Consider the following 9781-nt stretch of genomic DNA (forward strand, 5'->3'; position numbering starts at 1 on the left):
AAAGGAACAATTGTGGTCTTTGACACTGACAGCCCTGGGTAAATGTTATAGCTGTGTCAACAGGTAGAAAAGTCTCCCTCTTCAATATGCAAAAATAATCTTTGGAAATTAAATACTGCACAGCCCAAACCAAAGCTGACATCTAACTTACATCCTCAAGTGACAGGCAGACTTGAGGGTACAACTGCCCTTGTTCACTATGGGAGGTAGCAAAGAAGGTTAGGGAGGGGCAACTGAGTTCTGGTTTTAGCCACGCTGAACTGGAATTGATGTTTAATTATCCATGGGTAAATATCGCAGTGAGAAGCTGAGATTTCAGTTTGTATAGAAGGAGCAGAGTGAGCACAAGCCAGGTAATCCGTGATACCTCAGAGAGCCATGACAGCAGAATTTGCATTTGCAAGTGCAATTACCCAGTTTACAGGATGTGGAGAAAAATAAAAGGCAGAGGTTACTGCTCATGGGACTCCAGCAGCATGCTGGTGGGAGAACCATCAGGAAAGGAGATGAATGATGAGGAGGATGAAAACCTGCAGAGGAGACAGTGGAGGCCACTGAGGCAAACATTTCAGGAAGACAAGAGCAGGGGCTGTGTGGAAGGTGGCTGGGTAACCATGAAGAGGACTCCATGTGCATGGCATTACCAGTTTCCAAATTTGGATACGAAGAGGTGATCTGACTGTGGTTTTAGCGGCGTGCAAGGGACAGAAACACAAGATGGAAGCAAATCTACAGAAATGAAGGAGAGTAGCTCTAGAAAGTGTTTGAAACCATTGGGGGGGGCAGGGAAGGTAGAATGGGACAAGCAGTGATAAGGGTAGGGTTGATTTTCTTATGACAGGAATTTACATCTATTTGTATTGGAAGGGAAATGCAAAAAAAAAAAAATGGATCAGGAGTCTGTCACTGAGACAAGCAGAAGTTGGAACAACATTCCCATGCCTGCAGTAAGACAGAAGGGGAAATGAATGGTAAAAGGACTGGAAAAAGGCTGGCACAGTGAAGAAAGGACTACTTTATCAGTTTGCTCATACAAGAAATGGAAGAGATGGTGTGCAGAGAAACAAGTGGAGATGAGAGAAGGAAAGCAGATGAGGAGGTGATGCAGGTGTCTGGGGTGGAACTAATAAAGCTGGAGAAGCTAAGCTACTTCATCAAGGAGATGGACAATGTGAAGGGAAAAGAATCAATGACAGAAGTCACTCTCATTACAGAGAGTAACTGCTGAAGACATTTGCACTTTTAAAGAAGGAGCCCCAGGCAGGAAGCAGCTGTGGTGGCGAAGGCAGGGTTGAGTGCTGCCGGTAGATTCACAGATGTGAGAGGCAGGGCCTCATGCATCAAGGGAAGGGATGAGATAATCAGCAAAACAAGCGATAATAGGAAAGGAACAAAGTAAGGAGAAGGTCTGAGAGTGTGAAAGCAGTAAAGAAGTCATCCATACTGCAGGTCACATGCTGCCCAAGTACATGGCTGTTTCCCAACTTTTCCTTTTCTTTGCACGTAAAGCTACTCATCCTCCTCCACATGCCTAAACTCTATATCTTTTCATATCTAGTCTGCATTGATTTTTGCATGCCTACTAAAATGCAAGGAAAGCCGTAACATCAAGTCATGTTTCTATACACAATTGCCCTAAACAACTCTTTGGGTCAGACCTTAAGCCAATGTAAATCATCATTGCTTCAATGAAGTTACTGAAGCTATAAACATATAAATTAACTGAGGACCTGGATCTCTGTGCTTCTGTATTCATATCTTACAGAAGAAAATTTCTTTTAAGTAGAGTAGTGTCTAGTCTTCTGGTTTCTATTCGGTATCTTTCCTTCTGCTTTCTACAGGAAGATGTTATTGCTTTTATTCCACACTGTTTCTTTTCTCTTTGTCCATCTGTTGATTTCATCAGCTTCAATGTTTCTTCCTGCAAACTTTCCAGAAAATCCCTTCTTCCATATGAACATCCATGGCAATGGGGTCTTTTTTATGCATTCTAGTTTAATGGTCCCTCTACACACCACAAACTTCCAGAAATGAAAAATGAGAAGCCCATTTCCATCTCTCATTCTGTCCTGATATACACCAGAGACAGTGGGGACTGTGACTGAGCAGAGGATGAAATTCACATCCCTGTGGGTGCTTAGGAATAGAAAATCTGTCCCTATTTTAAGTCATATGTCCTGTCTGTGTTACAGTTGCAACCACAGCCATATGCCTGATAAGCCCCTTAACACCAGCAATGGAAGAAAATGCTCAGGTTGAATTTCTTAGCACATATTTTACACATAAATAGTACTGCTATTATCCTATTCAAGTCTAGCTAGGAAAATAAGCATCTCGGCACCCAATATTTCAAAGGAATGGAATTTTGTGTTTGTATATGCACATGTGCTTTTGCTAAGGCAAAACATGACAAAGGAGCCACTTCTGATAACAGTGACATGTAAGATGAATGTAAAATAGAAGAGTCAAAAATGTGTTTGATGGATGAGGGTAAGGATGGAAGCTTCTGTAGCGGTTCAGCTAATGAGCCTTGTTTTATTCATTTCATGTTACTGCTGCCAGGAATGTATCAATCGTATGACACTTTTAGTGACCTTTCAGGCTCAGCCAGGATAAAATGCCTGCAGAAAGGGCAGCATTTTGCACGCTTTAAGAAACTAGCTCAGAGTCCACAGGGAGCTTTTAGCATAGCCTGGACACCGCAGGCTTTGCAGTGCTGAGAAACTGCCACCACCAAGAAATCTTGCTACAAAGAAATTACTGAAATCCTTTTGTATTGGATTTCACTTTCTATTGCCTACCTTTACCTACCTTACAAAGTTTGCTGCTGCGTGTAAGAAGACATTGTATGCCTACAAGGTCACAATAGTGCTCTCTGCCCTACTATCATTTGGTTACACACATGGGAACTTCCACTGTCAGCTGAACACAGAAATGTCACTACAAGCTCGCTTTGTCACTTGACAATCTGGCTTGTTAACACTCTATGTTTACTCTCTGCAACAGGGCGAAGACACAATCCATGCAGAGATATTCAGCATGTATCTTTCTCTCATGCCCACACAAACTTGTTTTACTCGAAGAAATCTTTTTCTTAACGTGTTGGTTTAACTTTCTGAAAACAAGCTTGAAATCACCCTTAAGACGTTTTGCCCCACAACTGCAAAACAGACTGTCTATGCCTGCAGCCTTCTAATAATGGGTTACCAGTTGCTTGAAGAGTCTTGGGAAGTACACAAGAAATGCAAAGCCAGACAAATGTATATAAGCAGCATCTGTAAAGTGACATGGGTTGACAGCAGTGAGACACTTAGTCAGAGGTCAAGAGTGAGGAAAAAAAGGAAAACTGGGCAGGAGAACAATAAACCACAGCTACAGCAAAGACATGTCCATTCTTTTTGCTGCAATCTTCATATTTGAATAAGGGGGTTTATTTCCTCTCAGCCTAGCGCTTCACTCAACAATACTCCTGTAGTGAATTCTTCATTCTATGCCTATAAATTCATATGCTTCCAAAGATCTTGATCACATTGTAATGAAGTTATTCCAGTGGTTACAGACAGTGGGTAAGTAGGAAGCAACAAACGGCATTTCACTTGATTGTAGCAAGATTTTGGCCCTGTTAAAGATTTGTAAGCAGGCCAGGGAAGCACTACCCAGATGCAGTCACCATAGGTTCTGTGCAGAATTGTTTAAAACTTTATTTGAAATGTAGTTGTCAACCAGCTGGGATGACATTTCAATTGGGTTCCTACTGGGATGTCGGCTAGGGAAATAATTCTCTTCATTTTTGTTAACAGCAAGGATGATAGAGTAGAGAACATTTGTAGAAATTTCAGATGAAACCAGATTGGGAGGGGTATGAGCACTTGTGAAGACAGGATTAGAAGTCAAGATGATCTTGAGAAGTGGCTTGAAATCAAGAAGATGGAATTCAATACAGACAAGTGCAAAAGAACTCCTGTGGGGAAGAATCAATCAAGTGTCTTCAGATAAAATATGGACTACTTGGCTAGATTACAGTTAGTGTCAAAACATAAAAATAAAGATCTGGTTATTAAGCATTTGTATGATGCTGTTGAAAAAAGAAATTTAAAATAAAATAAATAAATAATAAGAAAACAAACAGCAAAACTCCCACCATGTTATTCCTGGTAATGTACAGAATATCTACATGCAGTTGTTCAGTTACTCCTGATTTGTGCACCTCACTGTAAGAAAAACCTAAGTAGACTGAAGAAAGATTGTCAGGCTTGAAAATTTAGAGGCTTGGAAAACATGGGCCATGAGAAAAATTTGAAAGAACTAAGTATACTTAAATCTGGAAAAGATGGATAGCATGAAAATGCTTTTTGAAAATGCTTAGAAGTAGTTATAAAAAAAAAAAAAAGAAGGGAGGGCTCATTTGTCTTCATATCCATAGGGAGAAAAGGCCAACATGTAGAAAAGTAGTTAATTTGCAGGAAATTACATTTAAATTAGACATTAGGAAGTTAGGGGCAGGGAAAGGCAACACGGAGAGACTATAGAACTTCCTTCATTAAAGATGTCAGGGATTAATTTAGTAAAACATCATTCTGGGATAGGAGTATACGTAATGCTGCTGCAGAGCACAGAACCAGCTAAATTATTTCTGCAGGGGCCATTCGTGCTAGGGAAGAAGGTAGATGACAGGTTCAAAGTGTCTGTGGTTCTAATGGAGACATACTGTACCAATCCTGTCTAGTGTTATGGTGGCTTCTTGCTTAAAAAGTAAATGGTGGACAGAGGGGTACAAGAATTTGACTTTGTAACATGTCTGGAATGCCTGGGCCTGCATTGGTAAGTGTGGCTAATTGTAGCAGACATCGAGGGGTATTTTAGTATAAGATAACCTATCAATGCAAGTTTTAAGGACTCCAAACACTATGAAAGTTCTCAAACCAAGGGTTATAAATTTACATTTTGTGATTTTGATGTGAATGTTTCTGCATTTAAGATCCACAAGAAGCTATCATCTAACAAAGAATGGGGTGGTTTTTTTTTGTTTTGTGGGTTTGTTTTGGGGTTGGGTTTTTTTGTTTTGTGGGTTTGTTTTGGGGTTGGGTTTTTTTGTTTTGTGGGTTTGTTTTGGGGTTGGGTTTTTTTTTTCCTTTTAATGTACACAGAGCCAGTCTGTCAGTAGTAGCATCCAGATCTGTGAAAAATGTACTTCCATACCTGAATTCTTTGGCTTTTTTCTATCACAATAAAGTCAAATTCACATCTTCTATGTAAGACAATATTTCAGGGATGAGAGCTGCCCACAAATAACCCCCAAAGCCAATACTTAGTCTCCTGGTGCAAAGGAAGCAAAGGGTGTGCTTTTACCTGTGTAAAGACAGTGTTATAGCAGAGAAACAGGGGTCTCAGGCTCGGATGAGATTGAATTGCCCTGGAAATTGTTTAAAATAAACAGAAGACCATTGGGAACTGACAACTGTATGAATTAATAAATAATTCCCTCCCTACAACCTTCCTGCAGACCTCCAGTATCTTGGGAGAAATGTTGGCTTCTTTAGATCTGTGAAGCCTCATCTCTGAAGCTCAGATAAATTGTTCCAACCCTCTGTTCATGCATTTCAACCCAAATGTCAAAGCAGGGAATCGGGGAAACTTTTGTCTCGCAGAGTCGGATTAATGTGCTCTCTCCTCTACATCACTGAACCACAGTATGACAACAAGCCAGACACAGTAATCACAGTCAGGAGCAATGCATTCATACCAATAAATGAATGGGTTTCCGCATTTCTAATATCTGAATAGCATGTTGTTCTGTACTCCAGTGAGGTGGTCTACCTGAAAAACAGGGATGTGCATATGTGTGTGGCTATTTCTGATAGACAGATGGCTGTTATACATGGAGGGATGCCTCATTGTGTTTCTGTGATTTTAAAATAAATTTGAATTTAAAATTAAAAAGGGGACTTGGGCGTTCTTTTTTTTTTACCCTTTTTCTGCATTTCCACAATTAGTTGGTCTAATTTCAACAGATTATTAGGGGGGCTATCAAAAATAATCTGTGTGCTGGGTGGTTCTTGAATGTTAGTGCCTATCACTTCTGAAAAGATGTTGCTAATGAAAGCAATTTTCCCCCTTTCAGTTGATTTCATAGGTGGATTTGACTCTTACGGCTATCAAGGTCCACAGAAGACATCTCATTTACAGCTACAGCCCATGTATATGTAAGTATTAACTTCTGAGATATTCTGCAGAGTGGCAGGCTGATATTAAAGGATCATTAAGCTGAAAGATGATGTGACTTGAAAATTCAGAATAGGCAGAAGCCTTTTTTGATAGACCAAATTCAAGCTACACTTAAGCACCAACATTACTCTTCTGTCGAATTATAATGATTTCTTAGGGCAGGATATAACATGTCACAGTTTAAATAAAACCCAGCTCTCACCTGATTTTCCCCCATTTTCATTCAAGCAGGTTCCGCTCAGAGGCAATGAGAATTTGGTGTAATAAAAACCAGCCAGATCTGACAAAACTTGGTTGCAAAAAAGTGTTTTTATTAAGATTTGTCAAAAGTTCAACAACTTGCTAATTTAGCGGGTGCATTTAGTATTTGTCTTACCAGTACAACTGTTCACTGAGGCACCTCTGTACCTCATTTCCAGTCTCCACAATTAAAAATAACAAAAAAAATGTAACAACATATGGCTTTTAATACCAGCTTGATTAGAAGACAGTATTTTACCTAGCCAGTGAATGACAACTCCATCCACTGCCTAGAAGTGCAGCCTGATATATTTAGGGATTAAATGGGTAATCAAATCTTAGCACATACACACAACTGGATTACATTCACACTAGAGCTAACACCAACCATAGACCAGTCCAGGAATAACCGTCTCCAAATATTTCTTGCACTGATGCCAGCTGCAATTCAAGACAGTCCTGACTGCCCAGATAAATCTTACCTCACTGCTGTGGCCTTTTGAAGTGATTTTATTACCATCACTGGCCTACATGGTAAAAGCACAGCACAAAATAGCTCACAAAGGGGCAACATTTACTTTTTTCCTTTATTCCTCTTCTGAACATCTCTTCTGAGGAAAAGAACTAAACAGAAGCAAACAGTATCCATCCCAACATACACTTCCATTCACCCCTGAATGTAATTTCATTTCTTCTGATTAGTGGAAGCAAGTCTACTAATGGATTAGTGGATTTTTGTATGGAACTGGCATATACTCCTTTATCAGTGGTACAATCAATTCTGTGGTAGTGCTTAGGATCGGGCCCTTTGGGAGCTTTGTTAGGAGCTTTTTAATAATCTCAAATTACAACAGTGCGTATCTCCAATGCCATCTTAACTTCAGCTTCCCATCTGTCTGTGCTCAAGTAAAGATTTTTCACCTGCACTTTTGGCACAGTGTTGTGCATTTAGAAAATGTTATTTCCTTCCTAGTATTATGTGTGGCCCGTAGGTACTTAGAACAATTCTAATCCTATTTCTTTCTCAGTATACCATACCTTGCCATCAACATATGGAGCTCTCTAGCTGAGATATTATCCCATTCTCTTTATGCTTTCAGTGTTTCTTCCAGAACAGCAGATTGTATTTATTGAGCATCTTCATACCGACTAGAAAGCAAGCTAGACCTGTGGAAAATAAGAAGGCAGTATTTTTAAGCTTGTAGCCGAGATGAAGAGTTATGATTCGTCCACGTAAACTGTGTTCTACCTTATTTCAATGCTGTGTTCTCACTGGAGTATAGGTGATTTCGCTGTCTTAACTGAGACAGAAATCAGTATGTGAGCTGACATTTTGTCCAGTTAACCCACAAAAGTATTGCCATGTCCCAGCTGCAGTCAAAGACAATTCATGCTTCCCTCTGACTGCATAGTATTTTACAAGGTTCTCTAGAATTGCTACGGTCTGTCCTTAAGGTTTTTACAGCATTTAGTAGTACCTTTCTGTTATTTACAGCTGAGGCACGCTAGGAACACATGCATATGTATTCACCCTGCAGTTTCTCTGTAAACGTAGGCAGACCATTAGGTAGTGGAGTGACAAATTCAAGTGTCAAATTAATCAAGCCATGGTTTGATTGGTTCATAGGATTGTTTACAGCAATATTACATATTGGAAATCAAAACACACAAATATGATAACAGCAGGCCATACTTGATGTTTTAAAGCTTTATTTGTTGGGAGGGAGGGTCTGGTTCCCTAGGAATCTTGCTCACCAAGGAACATTGGTGTTAGCCTCCAGAGTATTCAAGAAGAAAAAAAAAAAACAAAACCAGGACTTTACTCTCTGGCCAATGTCACTTTACAATGCTCAGCATCTCTAGGTGAGGAGTAAAAGGTAAGAATCATTTAACACAGAAAGGCATAGGATAGGATAGGATAGGATAGGATAGGATAGGATAGGATAGGATAGGATAGGATAGGATAGGATAGGATAGGATAGGATAGGATAGGATAGGATAGGATAGGATAGGATAGGACAGGACAGGACAGACCTTCTGCTTTATGGAGTCCATTGCCATACTCTTACCACTGTCCAAGGTGTAATATTATCCATCTAGGATATAACTCTACCCATACATATCCACATAGCTGTATTCAGAGAACTATTTCCACTACTTTATCAATTGCCACAAATTATCTTTGAATCCACAGGCAATGGAAGATATATTAAGCATCATCCTTTCTAATTCCTACAAAAGATCAGCTAAGATAGCTTGTTGCCACATCTACATCCTCTACTATTCAGGCTCACACTGGATGCAACTCATGGGGATCTCTGGGTTTATGAGAGAAATAGTAGATAGCTGCCTCTAAATCATTTGGTTACTAACCATATCCCAAGGCACAATAATGCCTCTTTTTATTGTTTGTGGTGTGGTGGTGCCTATAGGTGTGCTAGGCACACTACAAAAGTGAAGGAGAACATATGACCTTAGCTTTGAAGAGCTTAATAAAACACTATTAGTTTCTAACAGTTTTACAGATCTGTCAAAATGCAATTTTCAACGTGTATTCCAGAAATAAGCACAGAGAACCCCCATATATTTACCAGATCAATTAATACACAGAAATAGTAGAAATCTTGAAGACATATAGAATGGCATGGTAAGTCTCAGTCATCACCTACATACTGCTTGCTGACGTGAATTGATTTAGTGGATTGCAAAGACAGAATTCCATAAACACAAACTTTTATTTCAATTCAAGCCAGACAGATTTACATCCAAGTGTTTTAAATCAATTTTAACTGTTTTTTACACACACAGTTTAATTATTATCCCGAAGGAATGCTGGGTTTACTAATTGCTAACTGTTAAGACACACTTTCTTGTAACCAGCTTCCTCCTGTGTGCTAAAGTTAGCACTTCGTTTTATTAATTTGGAGGTTATACTGAACCTACACAAAATTACACAACCAATTAAATAATTATATTGATTTATTCAGGCTCCTCGTGTTTATGTTTCTATTGTGACAGGAGTTTTTTATCTAAAGACTTATTACCTTTGATTTGTGATATCAATCAAGCTCTACTTGTAAGAATATTCCAGTTTAGTTTAAACACAGTACACTTGTGTGGAATTTCATCAGTTATGCAAAACTACCAAAAACTAACAGGATACTTAAGGAAAAAAAATCTTGGTTTATGGAAAAGAAGTGTTATCTGTAGATAGTGCATTGAGGTGAATATCTCTGGCTACTGTTTCCTTAAATAGTCTAGAATTGTTAGATTCAGGCTCACTTTGTTTCTTTTTTCTATATTTTAGGCTTTGAAT

The 9781-nt window shown here is 39.1% G+C and overlaps 1 protein-coding gene across 1 annotated transcript in view; it reads left to right on the forward strand.

Moving 5' to 3' along the window:
• Window positions 1-9781, forward strand: part of NKAIN2 (sodium/potassium transporting ATPase interacting 2) — a 573334-nt gene that overhangs the window by 557435 nt on the left and 6118 nt on the right. The window contains exon 6 of the mRNA XM_037393060.1: window positions 6122-6203. Coding sequence (XP_037248957.1) covers window positions 6122-6203 — 82 coding nt within the window. The remainder of the gene's footprint in view (window positions 1-6121; window positions 6204-9781) is intronic.

The sequence above is a fragment of the Falco rusticolus genome, chromosome 6 (genome assembly GCF_015220075.1).
Source record: "Falco rusticolus isolate bFalRus1 chromosome 6, bFalRus1.pri, whole genome shotgun sequence".
NCBI classification, from domain to species: domain Eukaryota; kingdom Metazoa; phylum Chordata; class Aves; order Falconiformes; family Falconidae; genus Falco; species Falco rusticolus.